Source organism: Haemaphysalis longicornis, unplaced genomic scaffold (genome assembly GCF_048455015.1).
Source record: "Haemaphysalis longicornis isolate Haplotype H1 unplaced genomic scaffold, Haemaphysalis longicornis Haplotype H1 scaffold_1, whole genome shotgun sequence".
Lineage (NCBI taxonomy): Eukaryota > Metazoa > Arthropoda > Arachnida > Ixodida > Ixodidae > Haemaphysalis > Haemaphysalis longicornis.
The window spans coordinates 221,953,067-221,976,984 of NW_027526203.1; the positions used below are offsets into that span (position 1 = coordinate 221,953,067).

Below are 23,918 nucleotides of genomic sequence, written 5' to 3' on the forward strand. Positions count from 1 at the left end.
TATCATGCATTTGGGGGGAATTTTAAAGCAAAGCTTTTTACCTCTACCCCGCAGGGGTTCTTTCGCGACCGTTGGTGTCACCAGAAAACTCCAGCGAACAAATAAAATAATTTAGTGGCACCACCGGGAATCGAACCTGGAACTAATGGACTAACAAAGCGAGAGCCCGTTGTCTTACCGCTTTAGCTATGAGCCCACGCGAAGACGGGGAAGACAGGTGGTGTACTCACCAAGCACATCTATGGGTTTTCCCCCTGCGTTCTCGCTGAATGCCACGTGAAAGCTTCACGCGACCGCTCACGCCCATCCAGCGGCCCTGGTCGCACCTTGCTCATGTGCTAAGAGTTACAAAAATTAAAGGAAGCTCACGCCAATACATGGCATCTCACTTCTAGAACGCCAATGTGCTAAAGCCTGTGGCCTCCAGTGTTCTCGTAAAAAATAACCGCTCCTTGTCGTCCGCCCTCACGCCAAATCAAGGAATACATACAAATACTCCTTGATGGCCAGACCATCACTCCAAGCCTCAGCATCAAGATCCTGGGCCTACATCTCCAGGCTAACACCAAGACTGACGTCTCCTTGCAGTGCCTCAAAAACAGCCTTAATCAAATCGTACACATGATCTGGCGAGTTGCCATCAAGTAGCGAGGCCTAAAGGAATCCGCTACTTTTAGATTAATTGAAGCTTTTGTCTTCTCGACAGTCACTTAAGGCAACTCACTGTCTTCTCGACAAGGGGGACATAGATGCTTTATATAATGATTAGAAAGGCAGTCGAGCAGGCCAGTGGTCTTCTCATGAGTGCGTCCACACAGAGGCTGCTTAGCACGGGGCTCCACAACACGGTGGAAGACCTGATATAAGGCCATCTTTCTAACCAGAAGGTCCGAATCAGAACTAGAGTGGGTAACCACATGCTTCACCAGATTGGCTGGGCAGCCCAGAATGTCACTCCGCTTGACGTACTCCCAGACTCTTGGCTACTGAAACTAAGGATGCTCGCTTCGCTTAGAAATATGAACCCCTCACATGACAAGGGTCACCGAAAGCACGGGCTCAAGCGCTAAACACCACCCGCGGTGGGGATCATGCCGTTATCCACACAGACGCCTACAAACATCGAGGGCAGCATTACGCCATCATCGTGGCTACCTCCAGAACCAACCTCCTTGCGTGTACCTCGCTTAGGACCCAAGAAATGACGACAGCAGAAGAGGCAGCCATCACCCTGGCTCTCTCTCAACCATGGGTTCGGAGGGTAGTCACCGATTCCCAGCAAGCCTACTGGAATTACCAGTCGGGTTGGGTGTTCTGACCTGCACTGCGCGTGCTAAAAAACCACTCCCCAAACGGTTCCATTCAGCTCATCTGGACACCCCCTCACGCTTCAATGGAGGGCAACGAATACGCGCACCCAACAAGCCTGCGCTATTACCTCCCGTGCTATGGAGCTACATGAGGACAGTCACCCGCCTGTCACGTTCAGGGAGATAACCCAGCATTATCGCCTTCTGAGACAGACCGTACCTTCGTCTTACCATGACCTTTCCAGAGAACATCTACCCTACGGCTCATACAATCCGGGCTGATTCGCACAGCCTACGCGTAATTCACTTAATGCATCCGAATCGCTACGACGCTCAATGTAAATTTTGCTCAGTAGTAGGAACACTCCGCCCTGTAATCGGGGTGTGCGACTTTAGCCTTGAGCACCCTCCTCTCTTTCCGCCAAATTGGAGATGATGCTGTCCAGGTCCTCTCTACCCACCCAGCTTCAGCGGGTGGACAGAACAGAGGCCGCGCAGACTGCCTATGGGCCCCACAGAAGAAGGAATCACTCTCCTGGGCTGCACTCTGGGCAGTTAAAAATTTGAACAGAAGTATTTCTTCCTCGTCCCGCTCCTCCTCCGTCTCTGCCGTAAATCTCGTTGTTTCCGTCCGGGGCGCAGAGACGGAGAAGTCAGATCGCCTAACACCGTGTTGGGGCTTACTTTAATTTTATAATTTTATAAAAAAAGTTTCCACTCTTGTGCTACACCAATACAACTCAACCAACCCCCATTCAAGCATCATGCATTGATTTAACCTTACCAAGAATATCTCTGACGTAATAAATGGTGTGGTTAAGTGCATTTCACTTCTCTCTGGTTTTACTATTTGTAAAGCGATGTGAGTGAATTTAAGTGACGTCACATGGGTAATCGTTGTGCGTGCCGTTTACAGCTTTGCTTTCCAACCCCATTCACGGGGTGGATTGGTGCGATTTTTTTATCTCAACTCTTTTTATACGTTAATATTAGGCATAAAAACCCCTGCAAAACACATATTCAATATTCTTGTGCGTGTTTGCGGGGAGGTTTGCGATGCAAGTGCGTTTTAAATATGAAATTCCCGAATTGTTAGTACTAGGAAAGGGACCCACGAGCAAGCGCACAGCGTGGACGATACCACCACGCCACGAGGTCATGCCTGAAAGGGTTTAAAAAAAATTACACCCAGTTACACCCCGTGTGAAATCTGCTGAAACAGCGAAACTATGGTTCTCTTGTGTCAGCTCGAACGTCAAGAGGCTCGCCCGAGAACGGCAGTGCCATCGCTGCGCAAATTCTATGGTTCGCACAAAGGAACCGGCGGCTAAACGTCAGTGGCGAGGGGCTCCCTCCCCTTGCGGGAAGGAGAGGAGCCTGCCCCTGCGAGACCCTTTATCACTGTGCCCTTTATCAGTGTGTCTGGGAAGCTGCTCCTGCAACTTTTTCTTCTTCAATAGTTTTTTTGACCCTAGCTTAAAGGAGCCATGCGGACAAAACACAAGTTCGGTTCATTCGAAAGATTGCCTCGTTAGAATCATACTGACACCACTGTTAACGCACACTTCGCTCAAATAAGCTACATAACTTGGAAAAAACTGAATGGACATGCGACCCACTCGCTCATTTCCCGCAACAGAACCTATGATGTCATATGAGCCCAGCTGTGCAATTGGCTGAGGACGGAATAAGCAAACGCAAATTAGGCACAGCTTATAGGCTCTCCGAACGAACTATTTGCGCTTAAGTGTAATGCATATTCATTTTACAGCAGTAAGAATGGTGCGGTAAACAATGCAAGTTACAAAAACGCACGTAAGCATAGAAGTAGCGATGGGCACTGCTGTTGGTACTGGGTGCACTATGCTTGTTTTAGGTGCACAGCACTCCGCCGCTTTGTTTTACAGGACACTGGCCAATTGGCGTAAGCGGCGTTGCCTTACGTGACCCTGTTTGTCGAGGATACCCCAGGTTTCACAAGACGATCACTTTTTACAGTAACAAAAACAAGCCAGGTGCAAATATGCTCAAAAACAAAGCAACACCGGACAACGGTTCGTGGATGACTATAGGGACCGGGCAGCTGGACGGGTGGCGCCACCACTCGGCGCTCCCCTCGTCAGTGGAATGAGCCGGTGCATTGGACTACACAGCCTCCCGTTGTTTTTGTCGTGTTTGCTTCGGTGCTTTGTATGTCTTGGTGGCGTTGTGAGCAGACATGTGAGATGAAACGAAGTCTAAACATATGTGTTGGGTTCTTAGATGCAGTAATGACTACGTAAACTTGTCGGACGCGTCTAAAGTTGGGTATCGGCTGCAATGGCATGAGCGCGTTTTGCATCGATCTGCGCTTGGCTCCACCCGTTCGGAGTACGAATAAAACTACTATTATTAGTATTATTTTCTTCTTAAATGCACTCACGGCTACGGATGCTTGTAAGGTTAGGGAAGGGCTACATTGACACGAGCGCTTTTTGCAGCGCTCTGCGCCTGTCTCCGCGCGATCTGAGTAGGAATAAAACTACTAGCAATATTAGAATTAATTTCTACCACTTTAAATTATCTTCACTGGTTTCAATGACTACGGTTTCCACGCCGGCCTTAGCGCTGGGGTACCTCGATACGTGTGCTTGAAATAGAAAGGCACCTGCATACGAGATGGATTACCGTGTAGCCGTAGAAATGTTGCGGTAGTTTACACTTTCTGTAATCGTGAGCTTTCTACCTCCGGTTTTGGTGAGCGACACTGTGACAGCATGGGGGCCTGAAAGCTGAAGTGGAAATCTCACGTTTGTGGTGGTCATTTTATCAAGAGCCAAAGTTATTCACCAACTCAACAGCGCAAGCTACAAACCATCCCTCCTCCCCTTCCGTTTTACCACCCGCGTAAAATAACGGCTGGCACCGATAGCCAAAAAATGTGGCAGTGTTAACGTCAGCCGGTGTTTTTTAATGCTTAAGTATTCTTTACAGAGTACCTAAAAAAATCGTGTAATGCCTGCGGAAGACACCAAAAACGCGCGATTAGTTGCCTCAAATAAGGGTGCATGAGTCCGAGTCCTCCACAAGAGACACATTTCCGACACGCTGGAAAAAGTTTAGATTTGGAGAGGGGGCATGGAAGTTCAAAATTAAACAGCGAAATCATCTAGCCCTCCGTCTAATGATTATGATGGTTGAACACAAAGCTTTCTTCGTGCGAAATCGAATGGGAAATGGTCAAAGTCAAAGACGCTGCGTTCAAAAGACCAAACTGCGTGCTGGTCAAATTCGACGCTTATCTAGTCGAAGTTTAAATCCAGAAGGCAACCAAGGAAACCCATACGATAGAGCTTTGCGATAAACCATCATCGTCGTTAGACGGAGGTGTGCATGATTTTTCAAGCGTAGGTGGGAGCTTGTAAACCGACCGCAGCATTCAGTTGTGAAGCTGAGTACAGGTTTCGGGCACCCTCCTGTCTTGCGTCCTTCAGCCACGCAGGAATTGGTTTTTGAAAAACCACTTACCAACTAGCCAGCAACCATTGCAATTCTTGTAAAGCAATGCTTCTCCACGATAAGCAATAACATTCTACTATCATGCGGTATTTATTCCATCAGCGATTCCCGATGACTGTAGTAAGAGCATTTCTGTGAAATTAAACACGTTTCAGCCGTAGGTAATGAAGATACGGAAGCGTCGTCCGTCACAATTTCTGTTTTGAGGTAAATCTTCGAAGACACCCTCCAACTTTGCCTTTCGCTTGTGCACGACGTCGGCGCCGTTTCGTCATCAGCGCCGCAGCATTCCTAGATCGGTTGCACACACCGGCTTTGTGGGAGCATTTAGCGGCAATATACTCCTCGATTCGCGAAACAGCATGCAGGCATGAAAAAATTGCATGAAGCAACGAACTTCCACTTCTAGCTTGACTTCCAGCTTGGCGCATTGAGTGTCGTCTGCTATTTGTAAATACTGAGTGTGGGCGTAAATAACACACGACATGCCTCGTAAACGTCACATCCACACTCAAGATTTACCGATCTGAAAAATGCACGTGGGGTTACGTTCGCTTTGCAAGCCGCACCGCAGAAAAACGACAGAAAGCCATGCACAACTATGCTGCGCTGACCGCCACCGGCATTCCACTGACGAGCGGTTCGCCACGGGCGGCGCTGTTCGCTGAAACGACGGTGGTGCCATACAACGGCCGCCCGGTCCCTATAGTAGCGCCATCTGGGAGGGCTGACGGACAGCAAGGCCGCAAACCCGAATGACGCAGTGGAAGTTCGCTTGAATACACGTGCTGATGACGTCGTTGCTGACATTACGAAAACCCACGATTTGGCGGGAGAATCAAAATTTTAACCTAAATTGATCAATTTCTCAGCGAATACGGCATCTTTTGCTGCCGGAAAAGCGCTGGGGGCACTATAAAACGCGAAATCTTTTGAATAAAACAAACTTGTATTCTGTCTTCATGGTTCCTTTAAGCATGAGGCACTGAGAGCACTGCTGATGACTAAATGAGGTCAAGAAAAAGTTGTGCCCCATAGTGTTGGGAAAGGATTGTGGGCTGTCAAAATTGACAAAACTGCTGCCGTGCAGCAATTGTGCGCTTAATTTTTGTCAGGCTTCTATTCACTCTTTCGTGACCATGCCTATTCGAAATCGTTCAATTTGAACGATACTTCGGGAGTGCCTTTTCATAGTGTTCCAGGCATTGCTCAAACCAATAAAGCTGTTTGGAGTTAAATAAGAAAATGGCCTTTCAATATCAGTTTTGTTTTCATTTTTGCAAAAAAAACGTGATTTTTGACGCGTTTGAATCACCTGGATGTGGAAAAGCGGCGTGGACATCGCGCGCCACTCGTAATTACTCTGCATCAGCGTTTAATTTTTGTTATCAGGGCATGAATGGTGAACCAGCGAATGATTTTCAATCGTCAGGTTTGCACTCTGACAGTAATAACTCCAGAAATTGGCTGAAAATGTCAAGCAGAGCCTGTTTGCAAAGCTACTTTATGATTTTGTGCAGTTTTATTGCCTTTGCACACGTTCTAAGTTGTGTGGTAGTTCTACTTACCACAAGACCATTCGCGAACCGTTTACAAGAGTTTCAGTTTTATTTCTGCATCGAGAAATTCATATTTAGTGCTACTACGCAGTTGCCCAACTTCAAGGCTACCTGCCATAGCGCCTTGAGTGTCCGCGACTGATCCTCGAACAAAGCATGCCGCTCCTGATCTCTCCTAACCCTAACCCGATTTCTGTGATAAGAACTTCAGATAGAAGTCAAAGGATAACGTTCAGTCGCCAGATATCTGTTCCGACGAGGAGAGCACTTCAAACCACCCTTCCACACTGCCAGCTGTTCGCCTGCCAGTTCCGTTTCCATACAAGGGTATCTCCGGGGGTCTAGTGTTCGTGCTTAGTTGAACTGTCTATTCGGACAGAGTCCACGATAAGTTTTTGAACTGTTTCATTCAGAAATGTTAGGTGGCGCTGCAATGGAGGAGGCTCGTTATGCTGATCTTTTTTTATCGCGCAAGTTACTCGGCTCTTTCGGCACTCATTCACGTGTTCAAACGGACTGCTTTCTGCACTCGCTTTTTTTTTGGGGGGGGGGGGCGCAATTTTGGGGGGGTCGACCTACATTTGAGTCGACTTCTAATCGTGTAAATACGGTAACCTTAAATACAGCACTGAACCCCATGCGTGATCAAGCTGCAGCCACTCTTGTGACACGCCTCTCATTACTTTGGCCAATGCAATCAAGAAACAACACTGGCCTTTGCTGTTTTTCCCAGCCACTCTCGAGTTTCGCTAGAGCAGTCAGTGATTCAGTGGTAATGGGGTGCTCAAATTCACATTCCCAAACCCAACACACCAACATTTTCCCATGCTTTCGTGCGAAGTGGAGTTGGGTCTTTTTCTGGCGCTACCAAGAATATTGGAGGGAGGGAGAGAGGGAAGCGGCTCCCCATGTGGCAGATGTGACCACATCTTTAGGCTACAAAACTTATTGCCATGGCCAATTAAAGGAGCAGGAAGAGGCCCGAAACCCTTCCCCAAGCACAGCCCTGGCCAACCCAGAGCAGACTGAAGGAGTGAAGTGAGGGGTGAAAACACTGTACCAGACGACGGGGAAGAGGATGGCTCCGCAGCAGAGCAGGTCCACGAGGATGAACACCTCCCGCCAGGTGGTGTGCTGGGACTCGCCTTCCTCACTCTCTTCCATGATGATCTGCGCCACGTTGGCCAGCAGCTGCACACCCGCAGGGGAGAGGGGCACAAGTGCCTGTCACGCACTGCTCGACCGCTTCCCCTCAAAAATACTCAGGGGGGGAAGGGGGGAGAGAGAGAGAGAGAGAGAGAGAGAGAGAGAGAGAGAGAGAGAGAGAGAGAGAGAGAGAGAGAGAGAGAGAGAGAGAGAGAGAGAGAGAGAGAAGGGGGCTGGCACAGAAACGGCAGTTCGAGAAAAAAAAGTTATACTTGGGAAAGAAAATGAATGATGACAGGAATGATGACTCAACTTTAGTGTGTTTTAGCATCTGTGAGGAAACGGTACAGGTGCCAACTCTGGTAACTGCAGCCTTACGAGAGGCGGCATGCAACAAGGTCACCTTGAGTGCATGCAGGTGCGCCAAGTGTGCATCCGCTACAGAAACAACCGTGTGCGTGCCCCAAAAGGGACTCAGTTGCTGTAATGCGTTTTGAGTTGTGTGTTGTATTGTGTTTTATGGCACATAAGCAACTTAGGCTATCATGTACCAAACAGAAGGTTTTGTGCATTTTGTGGATAACTGATTGTTGCAGCACGTTACAGCGTTAAAGCTTGTTTAGAAGCCCTGCTTCTTTTATAAACCTAAAAACGGAGGAGATTTTAACAAGAGCGTTTTCTCCTAAAAGTAGACAGGGGTGAAATGGAATTTGTTCGTCGTAGAACCGCCTAAAATGCTTTTTTCTCAGGACCTCAAATTTCGTACATGAGTGTAACATGTGGTTTACTGTTAGCTCTTGGTCGCATTCCTCACATTGGTCGCATTCCTCACATCTCGGTTTATCTTCTTTCATAAGAAGGAAGTTATGCATCAGATGTGTATGTCCAATGCGGAGATGGCATAAAAATAACTTCTGTGAGGCGTTCTTCATGTTTGCTTGATTCCCACTCTGCTATAGTGGGTTTAACTACGCGAAGTTTGTTGTTTGTTTCGTTATCCCATGAGGACTGCCATGTTTCTCTCAGTTTACTCCGCATAAATTTCATACAGTCACTATGAGGAATATGTACTATTATGAGCAATATGAAAGGGAACACAGAAACGCGTGGAAAACACCCTCAGACCCAGCTATGAGTGATACGCAGCGGCCGCCGTCGGAAACAAAGTGGAAAGGGAGACGCTGTTCTAACAACTGTTCCCATTCCCGCCGTGCGTCTTATCGGCTTTCGGACGATAATATATCATCGGTGAAATGACGTAAGTTGCGGCTTTTTAGAAATCCCAGCGTGGTGGGAGTGCCAACAATTAGCTGAAGAGCGTCCTTCTTTCCCCTCTGTTTTTCACAGCGCCATCCGCGTATCGCTCCGAGTCGGTTTCGAGGCTGTTTGCCACGCGTTCCTGTGTTCCCTTTCATATTGCACGTAATAGTACTTGCTTTACTAGTTTGCTACCAGCCTGTGCAGCACATGCATCGGCTCTCTCATTGCCATTGATCCCAACAAGGCTAAGAACCCAGCACAACTTAATTTTCTGTCCCTCTGTTTTTGCTGTCACTAAATTGTGTATTATGTCTCCTATTATGGGTTGAGCTGCATTTTTGTAATGTCGGGCTGTGATCGCACTGAGCGAATCTGTGTAGATAACACTTTTCAGAATGCTTTCCTTCCTTATTCTTTCTACAGCCACAGCAATTGCATAAGACTGCGCTGTGAAAACCGAGGCGCACTGAGGTAACCTGACCACCTTCTCCCATTTACCTTACCGTATTTTCCGGTCTATAAGTCGCACCTTTGTATAAGTCGCACCCCCCTCAAAATGACAGTTTTTCCGAAAAAAAAACGTATATACCGTACTTACCCGATTCTAACGCGCCCCCGATTCTAACGCGCACCCGATTTTCCTGGCAAAAGACCAAAAAATTTTGCACCTCCGATTGTAACGCGCACGAAACTTTGTGACCCAGACAAATGAATGTGGGAGCAATTAGACGATTTATTTCCCGAAGTAATCTCACTAATCTCACTCCTCGTCGCTTTCCGCTGACCACAACATCTCGTCCTCGGTGCCGTCAAGAGCGTTCGCGATGCCACACTTCTGAACGAACCATGGTCGATGGGGTCGTGGCCCACGCCTCGCACGCCCATCCCGCGAGCTTCTCCAGAGGCGTACGCTTCAGCCGACCGCTCGTTTTGAACGCGTGAGAGCCGCTGCTGCCATTGCTGTTATCAAGTACGCAAGTGAAACGATATGACGATTTGTGTAAATGCCGATGGAAAAGACTAGGCGCTTATGCTTCCTGCGTTCGAAAAATTGTTGCTCAACGCTTTGGCGCCATCTTGAGATGGGGATGGCGATGGGTGGGACGAAATTTTCGCTGTTTCGGCAGTTTCGGTTTCGTATCCGATTCTAACGCGCATGCGATTTTTCGGCCTATTTTTCCGGAAAAAAGGTGCGCATTAGAATCGGGTAATTACGGTAAGTCGCACCGGTGTATAAGACGCACCGGCGTACAAGATGCACTTGTTAATTAGGTAAACTCACAGTGAATCAGACCGTCAGAAAGAGCGGCGAAAGTACATGGTTGCGGCGGCCGCCGCCTATCAACGCATTGCCCGGTGAGGAGGGCTAGACACGTGCATCTCCCGTCCAAAGTCTTGACAGAACAAAGTTCTCAAAAATGGTTTATTGATACACACAGATGGCATGTACTTACAAACGGCGTTAGGCAAAACCATCGAAGTCTTCTTGCTCCGACTCGCTAGCAAACAATTCAGCAACTTCAAGTGGGAGTTCCGCCAGCACATCGCTATCACCCTCCGACTCACTGATATCTTCTTCGCCAACATCGTCACCACTCGCAGAACGGATCAATCCGGCCTTTATGAACCCGGCTACAACTGCTTTTGTAGAAATGGAGTCCCAAGAGTCGGAGACCCATTTGGCCACCTCTCCAAACGTCGCGCGTCTCTTGCGTGCTGTCGTAAATCAGCGCAATAAAGGTGTCATGGCGGGCGGAAGTGACGCGACCGGAAGCGGCCTGAAAATCGAAACTTATCCACAAGCTGTCATTTTAAAAATTAGCAGCACGTTTACCTCCTTCAGAGTAACTCTCTGTAATAATTTATAAGCTGGATTTTATTTTTGCTACCCAGTTTGATATTACTTTGAATTTATTCTGAACTGTAGTTACTGCGCATGTCAGAAAGTGGCGCGCGGTTGTCGCAGGCTATTATCATTGTTTTTGACTGGAATAAACTGCTAATTCTGTGATTTAATGTCCTGAAGTGACATATGGGCTATGAGAAACACAGTAGCGTTGGGCTTCGGATTCATTTTGACCATAGAGCTGTGTCTCCTAACGTGCGCTGCCCACGCGCGGCCGCCGCGAACCGGAATTCTTCCATACATAAGTCGCACCGGTCGATAAGACGCACCAACGAAAATTTCACAAAAAAAACCGCGACCTATACACCTGAAAATACAGTATATTATTGCACTTTCAGCATAGCATGATGTTTTGGAACCGTCTGTGTAAAATGAGGTGTAGCCTTTGTATTTTTCGTTCAGTGCCAAAAACTCCTGTAATATGTGTTCATGCGGTGTTTCTTTTTTTGAAAGTGTGTCAGTGTAAAATCACACACAGCTGGAAATGTATACCAAGGTGGTAGTTGTTTTGTTCTTTGGGCGGACCCAGGTAATGTGCCCAGCATACTAAGTTCTTGGCATTTCTCTTCAAACCGAAGGAGCAATGGTCTAATAGCCTGGGGTTTGTTATTAAACACTGTTCTAGATGGGCATTTCGTAACTATGGGATAGCACAGATGCTTCGGTAGTAAACGTATCTTTAGGATGTACGAGCATGTCAGCATGGTTCTTCTGTATGTAAGTGGTGGTTCATTGGCTTCAACATAAAGACTGCTAATGGGTGATGTCCTATATGCACCAGATGAGAGTCGTAAACCTAAATTATGTACGGGATCCAGTCGTTTTAAGTAGGACTGCCTTGCTGAGCCATACACCACGCAACCATAGTCTAAGCAAGAGCGCAGAACGGAGCGATAAACTTGTAGAAGGCATGACCTGTCGGAACCCCAGTGTTTGCGTGACAGAACCTTAAGTATATTTAGAGCTCGGGATGCTTTTTTTTTCAAGATATTGATGTGAGGCAGGAAAGCGAGTTTTTTGTCAAATGTTATGCCGAGAAATTTGTGTTCATTTTGTATGGGTAAATTTATTTCTTTTGGGTGTTGGGTGGGGTCGGTCTGCAGGCCTCGTTTGAGAGAGAAAAGAATAGCTACTGTTTTGTGTGGTGAAAACTGGAAACCATTTCTGTCTGCCCATGTTCTCAGTTTATTTATAGTCAACTGTACTTGTCTCTTGCATGTCGTTACAATGGAGGATGTGCAAGCTATTTGAAGGTCATCAACATAAACAGAATACATAATCGACCTTGGAATTATTTTGAATATGGAGTTCATTTTTACGACAAACAGTGTTGTGCTAATACAGCCCTGAGGGACCCCATTCTCCTGTACAAAATTCCTCGACAGGGTTGAGCCCAGGCGCACTTGAAATGAACGATTTGTCATGAAGTCATTCAGGCAATTCAGCATTCTTCCACGGATGCCTAATTCTACTAAATCCCGCATTATTCCAAGCCTCCATGTAGTGCCATAAGCCTTCTCATGATCAAAAAAGACAGCAAGACAGTGTTGTTTGTGCATAAATGCTTCTCGTACGGCATTTTTGAGGCGGACAAGATGGTCAGTTGTTGAGCATGCTTTTTTGAAGCCGCACTGGTGAATGCCTAGAAGTTCATTTGATTGTAGGGCAAACCTCACCTGGTATTCACAACTAGTTCAAAAGTTTTGGCCAGACAGCTCGTAAGGGCTATTGGTCTATAACTACTAGGGGAGGTTGGCGGCTTTCCGGGTTTTAAGAATGCTACAATAAAAGCTTTTTTCCAAGCTCCTGGCATTTTTCCCGATACCCAAATTTCGTTAAAAAACTTCAGAAGTGCGTCTACAGCAGGACCAGATAGATGAGCGATCATTTCGTAATGTATATCATCTGGCCCGGGGGCAGTCGGCTTACCAGCCAAAAGAGCTCTTTTTAATTCTTGGAGTGTAATTAAAGTGTTGTATGTTTCGTTTGTGCCACCACATGTTGGCAGTCGTTGTTTCTCAGCTGTGTTTTTATACTTTAAGAACGCTTGTGTGTAGTGTGCGGAGCTTGATACTTTGGTGAAGTATTCACCCAGTATATCTGCCGGTTCCTCTATGCTTGTTTGCACATCCGGTGCTGTTAAAAGTGGAAGTGTGTAGCCCGTTTAGCTTATGAATTTGCTCCCATACCTTCTTTGATGTTACAGAGCTGTTTATGGACGAGACAATTTTGCCATGAGGCTTTCTCAGCTTTGCGGCGAATGTACCTTGCTGTAGCTCTTACCTTTTTAAAATTTATTAGATTTTCCTGTGTTGGATACCTCCTAAAGACCCCCCATGCTTTTTTTTTATGCTTTTTTGCCTCCTTACATTCTTGGAACCACCATACTTTGAGGTTTTGCCTCACCACTCCCATGAACTGTGGGATAGCTATGCGTGCAGCATTCATAATGTGGGATGTAAGCACTTCATTCAATTCATCAATACTAAGAGTGTCTGAAAAAACTTGGTCTAAATTTGCTTCCGAAGTAAAAAGTCCCCAGTTGGCAAAATGAAGTTTTCACCTGCGCGGTTTTGTCGGGATAATGGTTAGTGATGATGTTACGCTAATGAGTACAGGTAGATGGTCGCTCCCATATGGGTTGTCTATGATATCCCATTTAAAATCGCTAAAAACAGACGGTGAACTAAGGGATAAATCTAAGCAGCTCATCTTTCCTGAGCTTGGGGAGCAGTATGTAGCCTTGCCAGTATTCAATAAGCAGACATTATTGGTCAAAATCAAATCTTCTACAATCTGGCCTCTTACATCAGTTTTTTTCACTTCCCCAAAAAGATGAGTGGGCATTAAAATCACCTACTATTAAGAACGGTTCTGGTTACTGATTTACTAAGCCTTCTAGATCAAGCAGTGTTATCGTGAGTTGTGGTTCCAAGTACACACAGCAGACTGTGATTGTTTTGAATACAAGCACGGTGACAGCCACTGCTTCTAACCTAGTTTTCAGTTTGTGTTCTTGAGCTGCAATACCGTTTTGCACAATTATGGCGACACCACCTGAGAGCCTATTTGCCTGCTCTCGGTCACAACGAAAGACCTGGTATCCTTTCAGTATGTTCTTATGTTTAGGACCCAAGTTCGTTTCCTGAATGCACAAGACTGCAGGTGAATGAGTTGCGAATATTTCTTTGACGTCATTTAAATTATTCAAAAGTCCTCTACAATTCCAGTGGACTAGGAATACCTTGTTATATTTGTATCAGGTGAAACTAGGTTTTCGGTCCCGTGATACGGTTTTTGCCTTTCTTTCCATTTTCTAGGGAGTTCCACCGCACCTCCGAAGTAGATGGCCGAAAACCTCCCTCAGTTGTGTGCATTGTCTCTTTAGAGATGCTGGAGGTTCGTGCAGGACGCACAGGTGTTGAAGAGTTGGACCTCGCCGTGTGGGGTGAGGCCTTCGGGACTGCCAAACCAGGGGTCCGTGCAGCCCGCTTTGGGGGTGGTGGCTGCTTCCACCGAGGGTGCGGGGGGCATTGCTGGAACCTCACTCTGTGTGGCTTCAGCAGGCGCCGAAGACGGCTGTGATGCTGCACCTTGTCGCACCACAACAGAGTAGGATCGGGTATGCGCTGGTGTCAGTCGCCTCCGTGCTTCGCGAAATGTAAGGTTTTCAGTTACTTTCAGTGTGATGATCTCTTTTTTTTTTCCCACGCAGGGCAAACACGAGAGTATGCTGCGTGATTGCCCTTGCAGTTCACACAAAGTTGCTGTTCGGATTCACAGTTCTCGGCAAGGTGTTCATTGGAGGCACATTTGGCGCAGGTGTTTTGGCCCCGGCAGCTTAGCGAGCCGTGACCATATCGTTGGCATTGTAGCATTGGTGAGGATTTGTAATGTACGGTCTCAGTTTCATCTTTATGCAGCCTGTATTAACGGATTCTAGAAGTATGCTGTATGCAAAGGTCAGGACAATGTGCTTAGTCTGTATTTCTTTGTTTTCTCGTTTCATTTTGATTTTATACATATTTGTGACGTTCTGTTCTTTCAGACCTTCCAGAAGTTCCTCCTCAGACACGTACTTTAGGTCGTCATCAGAGATGACTCCGCGGACCGTGTTGCGCGACCGGTGTTCACTTACACTATAGGAATCTCACCAAAAGACTTTAGTCCTGGCAGTTTGTCACACTGGTGTTTGTACAGCAATTTGAGTAGGAGGTCTCCATTACCTAGTTTCTTGACTTGGTAGCCTTCACCTATGGTGGATGTCAGAGTCTTTGTAACTACAAATGGTGAGACGAGTCATGCGGTTTTTTCAGCGTGATTGCTGTGTATTACGTGGAACCGAGGGAAGTTGTTGATGTTTTTTGAGAAGAACTTATCAGTTGCGTCGGTGCCCCCTCTTTTACGAGAGGGATCAGTTGCGCGAAAAAAAGAAGCCATAAAATGAAAATCTCTTCGGCCATGGTGCCAGCCCCCCACCATGGAGCCCAACAAAAGGACGGGACAGGAACTCGCGAGCAAGTCCTGTCCACGCCAGCTGAATACCACGACTATAACCTAATATGGCTGAACTCAGGGTCGTCCGCCACACAAGGTTAACCCTAGCCACCACGAGAAAAGGAAACTGAGAAAGAATGAGACGACAAGAAAGTTGTTAGAAAGGAGATAGGAAAGCGAAAGGTGAAGGGGAGGACAGGACAAGACAACTGCTGATTCCCCCGGGCCGGTCAGACCGGAGGTGCCGTCTACAAGAAGCGGAGGCCAAAGTGGTGTGTTGCCTTTGCCAAGGGGCCTTAAAGATCCAAGCACTCGGCGTCGGCTCAACCACCGGGACCCTCTTTTCCCCGGTCACGGTGCAGCCGTGCACGGCCAAACGTGGGTGCTCGGGGTCCATGGTGACGCACAGTACACGCAAACATCAGCTTTAACAGATGGCCCCTGCGGGGGTAATGCGTTTTGAGTGGAAGCATTAAAGACATGCTTTCCCACACATCTTTAATGTGTTTATGTCGCAGCTTGGTGGCTCTATGCATGACCGCACACACTTGCCCCTTTTCAAGCACTGGCGCTAAGCTTCGAAAGCAGCGTTAGGCAGTTCTTCTCTTCGTGTGAACGCTGTGCACAGATGCTCCAGGCACGTACAAAGAATAAATTGTCTGCAGCATTTATATGGAATACTGGCCACAGGACCACTTAATACTTATATCCCCCCTCTCTGTGTGGATACTGCATACTTTGGACACAGTGAGCATTTTTTTTCTAGATTAAGAGGGCATAGACTGTAACTGTAACAGGCATAGACTGTATGAGCAGGTTAATGGCGGAGACTGTATGAGTAAGTTAACGAAGCAAAACCTGATGCAACAGGGGTGGTTGTGACTGTTCATACCAACCAATGCGCTCGCTTTAGGAAACAAGTGTTAGAATGTGGGGCCAAGGGGCCCAGGAGACAGCAAGTGCACCTGCCTGGAGTGGAATGACAATCATGAAGATCTTCTTGTCCTTGTCACTGAGGATGTGCTTGATGAAGGCCCAGCCCGTGCCAATCAGCACTATCGTGATGAACAGCAGGGCGCCCTTGAGCCTGGAGGGAGAGGAGAGAGGAAAAAGAGGAGGCGTGGCTCACTCATCGAGAAGCGGCACACTGTTTGGCGCACCACTACTCACCTGTGCGCAAAGATACATAAAAACTAGAGCCCGCAAACCCCACACAAGCTTGGTGACGCTAGAGTATGACCACCTGCAGGTTTTGCCCCATTGAAGGGTCACACTTTTTTTTTTTTGCTGTTGTCATTGGATGTTCAGTTCGTGCCAAATTATTAAAAATTGCCGCATACAGCAAGTTATTTACTGCCATTCGTAGCACACAAACATGTTATGAAAATACATAAAACCTTTTATTCTGCATATTAATACTCCAGTTAAGGGGGGACACTGGTCTTGAGAACATTCTTGTTTTTTAACCTATGTGCTTGAGATTTCCACATTAAATGTATTTTAACTTCCTGCGCAGAAATACGCAGTCAGTTTTCGTTCAGCGTTGTGCAACATGTTATGCCATTCCGTTTCAAGCAATTTTTTCATTATCTACCTACTATACTTTTTGTCCCTTTGTACTCTAGAAGGACCAGGGAGTGCAACTATACCACAGGAAAAATTTTTGCATTGTTTTTGCAATTGCTGTAAACTTATTAAATGTCAGGTCATCCATTACCAATGTTTTTGTAAAACGAACTGCATAAAAAATTGTGCTATCAAAAACAAATTTGATATTTTTGTGGTTTTATTGCACTGTTTAGTTCATAACCTTTTGAACGCAGCGAAAACGATGCACATCTGACCAGTGTATCCGAAGGTATTGTACCCGACAGTTGACCTCATGGGAGAAAAATTGGTCCTGAAAAAACAAGTTTTTGACTACTTCATTTTGACTACCTGGTCATATTGACTACTTCAAAGGGCAACAGCTTTGTAAATACTTATGGTACAGCTATATTTTGCACGTGCAATCTTTGGGGAGACTGCAAATAAAATCAATACAGAAAATTGAATTTTTGGCAGATTTTCGGTCTTTAAGACCAGTGTCCTCAAAACAAATGAAAAAAAAAGGCCCCATGCAATTAAGTTGTTACTACAGACCTGGTTAGGCTGCTAACAACTAGCCAAATCAAATCCCCACGCTTGCACTCTGGCCTAGTTTTAATCATTTATACACGAACACTACTGATTTGCATCAGGCACACAGTATAAAGGCTTCATACTCTTTTTTTTTCTCTGCTGGAAGGGCAACAAGAACAGCCTGAAACGAACCGCCACACTCACAGGTGGGTGATGTAGAAAAGCACGGCCCACGCTTCAATGGGTGATCCATCCTTTGAGATGAAATGGTAGTTGATCTGCAGGAACGGGGGAGCAAGTGAGTGAGACTCAACCAGGCAACAGCCCCACTGATTGCTTCCGCTTTATCAGCAAAACCGGGGCTTGTAAATTGTTTGGGAAGCTCAAATCCTTCGCAGAACTCACTCCTGTGTTAGCTAAGAGTGAATACTTGAAAAACCCCTTATGTTAGAGTAGTTCTTTTGGCACCATCATGTTTTAAAGTGGGATTCAGCAAGCTCTCTAGGATAGAAAAGGACAAGCAGAAGGTCACGTATACACTTAAATAAAAGAGGTCCAATAAAGGCTCAGCCAGCAGGTGTAAATGCGACAGGGCAAGAAGACAGCGCTGTGCAGCAGTGGAGGGCTCCCTGCAACTCAGCCCCTATGCTCTTGAACCAAACATACAGCCTGGTCCTGAGCTGCACTGTATCCATCACGATGGGCTGTACTGGCGTCCACCAGACTACAGAATCCCACTTACCCCCCTAGCTGTGCGGCTGCAAACCCCGGTGGTGGCCACACAGGGAGGTGGCAGCCCTATCCAGAGCTATACTCGGTGACAACTTAAGAACGGCACCGGAAGTTGCCGCTGTGCCTTATCACTGTAGCCGGGTGTTTCTACGCGCGGCGCAAGTAGGGCGTTACTGCGTTACTGGGAATATTTTCAACATGGCGTGAGCCGTTCGTTCCCGTGATTTTTTGGACTTAATATGCTTATAAACGACTCCAGTGACGACAAACAAACTGCGTGAGACAAGGCAGACGATATCACGCATTCATAGCAAACCCCTTTCAAAACGCGCGCGCACTGACGTCACGGGTCCGGCGCTTTGGCGGAGCAATACACTACATGAGGTGGTGCCATTCTTGAGTTGTAACCAAGTATAGCACAGTGCCCCTGACAGGCACACACAGCACGCCCAGTGTCCAAAGCACCCTCCCTCCCTTCCTGCACATCAACCACCGTATTCTATTGTTAGAACATGGATAGGACAGAAGATGGAGGGTACACACGACAGCTGTGCAGCTGTTGGGACAGCACCAGCAGTCCATGTGCCAGGGTTCTCAGCCTGTGGCCTCCTTCATCACTGACCAATGATTTAGTAGCTGCTGCAGCTCCAAACTTCACTCTTTAGGAACCTCCCAAAACTGCTTTACCCGACTATGTATATTGCACACAAGCTGTGACAGAAACACCTCGCCACCAAAAACTGCGAGGTTTGCCTGACGACATACTTCTCACATCTGTCTCCCCACGTTTCGTCACTCTGGTCAACTACTTCTCTGGCCGGTAGCAAGCAAGCCACCACGTGGACAGTGCTCGCTAAGCCTGACCAGGTTTTGATTTTGGGTAGCAAAATCTCAAATAAGTCCCACCAGAAGCTGCTTTTGCCCCAAGGCAAATGAGGCCTGCCAGTTGATGTTACCTGGACTGCCTCCAGAGAGGGAGCCAAGAAGAACGGGCCACACTCACTCCACAGAAACCCAAGGCTCATGGAGTTGTCTGCAAGCTGTCATTACTTTCTCGGTGCTACTGCTGCTTTCACTTCGTCAAAACCTACAATCTAACAAAAGCAAGCTACATATAACTGATGCAAAACGCTGAAATCCTGCACTATCATTGGGCTCTTTTCACATGATGACGGGACTGTGTCGGCCTGCCTGTGGCAACACAGCCATCTCCCCTGGCCCAGCACTCAGTACTCAACAAAGCGGCTGCCCACTTGGGGGTAATGCAGTCACATCAAGCTTGACAGCACAAGGCATCTCGCCATTAACCAGAAAGGAACCTGGCGCAGCCATTGTTGAGCTCATGAGAGAGCAACACTATTCTACACCATTCATCCACTGCTGCAATTAAGAAGAGCAGTAGGCGAATACTATCAATATGCAGATGCTTAAAAGATGTAGCAAGCAGGCACTTAAAGGGGCCATGAGGACAAAATCCAAGTTTGGTTAATTCAAAAGATTGCCTCGTTAGATTAGCACTGACACCACTTTTAATGCAAACTTCACCTAAATAAGCTATATAATTAGGAAAAAAGAGAATGGCCATGCGACCCACTAGCTACTTTTCTGCAGTGAAGTTATGACGCACTACGGGCAGCTTGCTGCGATTGGCTGGAGCCAACAAAATTCAACGCAAATTACACAGGGAGTATAAGCTTACAGAATGAGCTACTAGTATTTGCACTTAAATTTATTGCACATTCTTCTTATAACAGTAAGAATGGTGGGGTAAACAATGGAAGTTATGAACGTACCAAATTTACACGATTGTAGGTCGACCCTTTTTTTCAAGTTTGACAATCCAATGGTGGGGGGATCGGCTTAGAATCGAAATCAAACTTTGTGCCACTTGTAACAGCAAGAGAAATGAGCAATCACGGGTGCTACGAGCTGGGGAAAGCATAACACCCCCGTTTCTATGGTTACGGTCGAAGCGTAGCATTTACTATTGCATACATTCTGGCGTCAATAAAGCTGATTCCGACTTTGAAAGTTGGCGTTCCCGATCTGTGCCCTTTGTCCACCGTACCTAGAGCAGCTAACCTTCCCCAGCATGCTCGGAAGTATACTGAACGTGATATGATTCTGCCTACGTCAGCGCCGTGCATTCATTCAAAGGATTAGGTAATACTCATTTCGTTTATTAGAGATGAACAAAAAGCATCTTGAATGCAAGTAACGTACTCGCGAATCAAAGGAAATTGCGTGCGGCCGCTAGTGTCAGCCGCCATGTTGTTTGTTTTGATATCGCGCAGCAGTGGCCGCTACCGGTAGCTTTGATGGTTGTCATCTTGCAGCAAATGTGTTCTCATGATTGGGAATAAAGATTCCCGCTCAACCCACAGCGCATGGTTATTCCACGTGCTTATACAAAAGCTGTTCTTTTTTAACATCTACTGCGCGCACCACGAGCGTACGGCTCTTGTGGGAGCATCGATCATTGATGAAAGAGCTGCCGTATGGCGGGCATTGGTAGTTGATGGAAGAGCTCCTCTTTGTGATACAATTTTCTAGGCAGCCGCGTTGCTACGTGCTTGTGTCACTTCTGTGTTGTGCTGAATCTTCCCGTCTGTCATGAGTGACCTGGGCCCGATGAACTCTCTCAGCGCTCATTCACAGAAGCATTCAAACAGGCCGCTTTCTGCACTTACTTTTTTTTTTCCCTTAGAGATGCAACTTTGGGGTGGTCGACCTACATTCGAGTCGACCTACAATCGTGCAAATACGGTACATGTAGACATAGAAGCATTACTGCATACTGCGCACACTATGCCAGTTATAGCTGCACAGCAGTCCGGCACACACTGGCCAACTGGTGTAAGGGGCATTGTCTTAAAGGAGTACTGACACCAAATTTTGACGCCTAAAAATGATATACCGTATTTATTCGAATCTAAGCCGATAGTCGATAGTTTTTTTTGAAATACTGATATATCAAACTCCAGGGTCGGCTTGGATTCGAGGATTTTGAAATACGCGCCAATTTCCAAGTGAAGTGGCGCGCAGCTAGCGCCAAGGGAGCTAGGGAAGTGGCGCACAGCTAGCGCCACCCAGAAAAGAAAGTATTGTAGCCATTACTAGACGAGCCAGTATCCACTTAAGGGCCATAGGCCGCCATTTTGAATTGTGCGAATAGTGGCCTGCGTGCGGTGTGGCGTTTGGTTTTGACAGCGCAAAAAGAAGCGGTGCCATTATAGTGCCGCTTTTAGATGCAGAGCATCTGATTCACTCGCCTTGTCCCTCCGGCGTCGGCGTCGTCGGCGTTGTCCGCCCCTCCCCCATTCTCCTCGCCACGCCAGCTGCGCTCTCCGCAGCTCACCTCCTCTCCGATAGCGAACACTCTCTCGCGAGAAGCATTCGATTGGATTCGATTGGATTGGATTTGATTAAAGTGGATTGTGTTGGATTGTGTTGCGTCATAGCCGCGGCAGACGCGCTGGGGCCGGCGCATGTGCAGTACTCTCTCTTCCGCGGTCTCCTCTCCTTCGGGCGCGCTGCGCATGTAACCGGTGTGCCGTTCTCCGGCGAAGCAACATCCACGCTTGGCTCAAACACCTAGAGTCCACGCCGCTTTACAAGTACGCCAACGTCGTCATCGACTGGGACCGGCTTACGCAGTCCCCTCAACGTTATGCGCGCTATAAAACACGTCCTTTCGCCGCTCCGCCTATGCGTCGCATCTACACAGGGGTTCCCGCGAGGGGAGGTGGGAGTTTTTAAAAGAAAAGTTGTTTTAGCTGCGGAGTTGTCGCGAACGTTCAAGCCGGGCGGGACTTCGGCGTGGATGAAAAAAATGGCCGTCGTTGGAGGACGCAACGGGAGAGGATATTTGCGTGCGCCGCAACGAGGTTGGCTATCACCGGACCACGAGAATGCCGTCACCATGAAATGGAGATGGCATTGGCTGACTTCGTTCAGACGCAGCGAGCAGCTGCCCTTCCAGTAACGACAGAAGTGCTCCAGGAAAAAGCAAGGGAGCTTTTAAGGGAACGAGGCTTATCGCGGGCACACTTCAAAGCCAGTCGGGGCTGGCTACAGAAATTCATGAAGCACTTCGGCTTTAGCCTCCGTCGTCGAACCTCAATCGCCCAGAAGTTGCCTGGTGATTTTGAAGAGAAAATTATTGAGTTCCAGCACCGCATCTTCATGTTCAATAAACGTGTTTTCTTTGCGTGAACGCTGACCTCGCCTTTTTGTTCGGCCTACATTGGAGGTAAGTTTTTTTTTTTTTTCGCGCCTTCGGACTTTCGGGGGTCGGCTTAGAATCGGGGCCAGCCTAGATTCGAATAAATACGGTAATAGTAGTTTGCACAGATGCCTCACAGAAATTTCTGGAGTGATCCGAGGCCGGAATCACATCTAAAATCGATTTTGATTGTCCCGGCCGCGAGCTTCCACAAATCGGCAGCACTAGCGAAATCGCTTTAGGCGTGACGAAACATTGGCTGGCGTGTCTGGCCGGTTCAAGGTGACGTCATATAGACGTTTTCAGAACCGGAAACGATATCCTGCGCTGCTGTTGTCGGTGGTGTTCGTTTGGGCAGGAGACGTGGGTGCACCTGTGTGAGCAATGCTTGTAAACTTTGCACACTTTGTGTGTTCAACATCTTTGCTGTTCAGTTCGTGGCCGGCGCATGGTGTTCCCTTGCACTGGTGCCGAAAACTGCGCAGTGCCGGCACCGCGGTGCGCATCGCCGAGCTTGCCCAAGTTGTGCTATGGCAAGCTCGCGGAATGCGAAGTACTGCTCGTGGAAGCCTGTCCGAGCAAATCGACGACAACGCCAAGTTGCATTATTTTACACGTGATGACATGCAGTGCTAAACGTGGACTGAGTTCGTGAGCGGCGGCGGCCGCAAGAACTGTCGCCCAAGCCAGCGGCTCGCGTTGCTCGGGTCAGCTTCGGTGTTGGAAACTTTAGGCTTAGTATCGTGGCGAATATTTGAACGCCGCTATCTGTACAACTGCGAATGACCATCTCTTACACAACTTTTCACCACACTGTCATCCCCTTTTTCGCATGTGGAGCTTTATTTTGACGATAATTTCCGTTTCAGCGATCGGTGACCAAGACATGTGTCGTGGCCTGTTTTGATTCTAGCGCGCAGGTGGCGCCATCTTTCGGGCGCTCGCCGCACCGCGGTGCCGGCAGTGCTGGGTCAGAGCGCCGAACCTCCGCTGCTGGTCAGCGTAGGCTTACCATTGCGGCAAATATCAGCGCTGATAGAAACCCCTAGCACAATTTTTCACCACACTAACATCTACTTTCACGCATGTGGAACTTTTTTTTCGCGATCAGATTGATTAGAAGAGTGGCGACAAGCTGTTGCTATCACGGTCTGCGCCAGTTCGAGCCGCAGTAATATTAAAAAACAGACGACGGTGAAGACGTCGCTGGCCTAATCGCCTGGCTAAATAAAGTTGTTCTGTCTGTCTGTCTGTCTACCGGGTGGCAGCGACTCATCCGCGTCTAATGATTCAGACGACATGTCGACTGCGCGGGCGAGTGCGGACCATGTGCATTCGTAGCAGACGATGCGGCAAACATCCCTGTCGTTACGGAAACCGTGACGTAAGATTCGCCGTCCTGCATTTGAACAGCCGTTCGGCGCGCGACGACGAAATTTGAAACTGATTGGAATAAATGCGTTATAATTAATTCTGCGCTGGTGGCTGACCGCTTTTGGTTCGATTTTTGTAATTACTGGACCACTAGGTATCCCTTACAGCATAAGAACCGAAAGCGAGAAATTTAGTGTCAGTACTCCTTTACATGACCCATTTTTCACGAAACGATTACTTCAACTTCAAAAAAAAATTAGCCAGATACAAATCTGGTCAAAAATAAAGCG

General features: G+C 47.5%; 1 protein-coding gene across 1 annotated transcript in view; it reads right to left on the minus strand.

The window, feature by feature from the left end:
• The window catches only part of LOC144142193 (protein GPR107-like), a 99,619-nt gene that overhangs the window by 33,203 nt on the left and 42,498 nt on the right, over positions 1 to 23,918 (minus strand). The window contains exons 10-12 of the mRNA XM_077673565.1: positions 17,502 to 17,575; positions 16,146 to 16,263; positions 7,428 to 7,558 (exon numbers count right to left, since the gene is read on the minus strand). Coding sequence (XP_077529691.1) covers positions 7,428 to 7,558; positions 16,146 to 16,263; positions 17,502 to 17,575 — 323 coding nt within the window. The remainder of the gene's footprint in view (positions 1 to 7,427; positions 7,559 to 16,145; positions 16,264 to 17,501; positions 17,576 to 23,918) is intronic.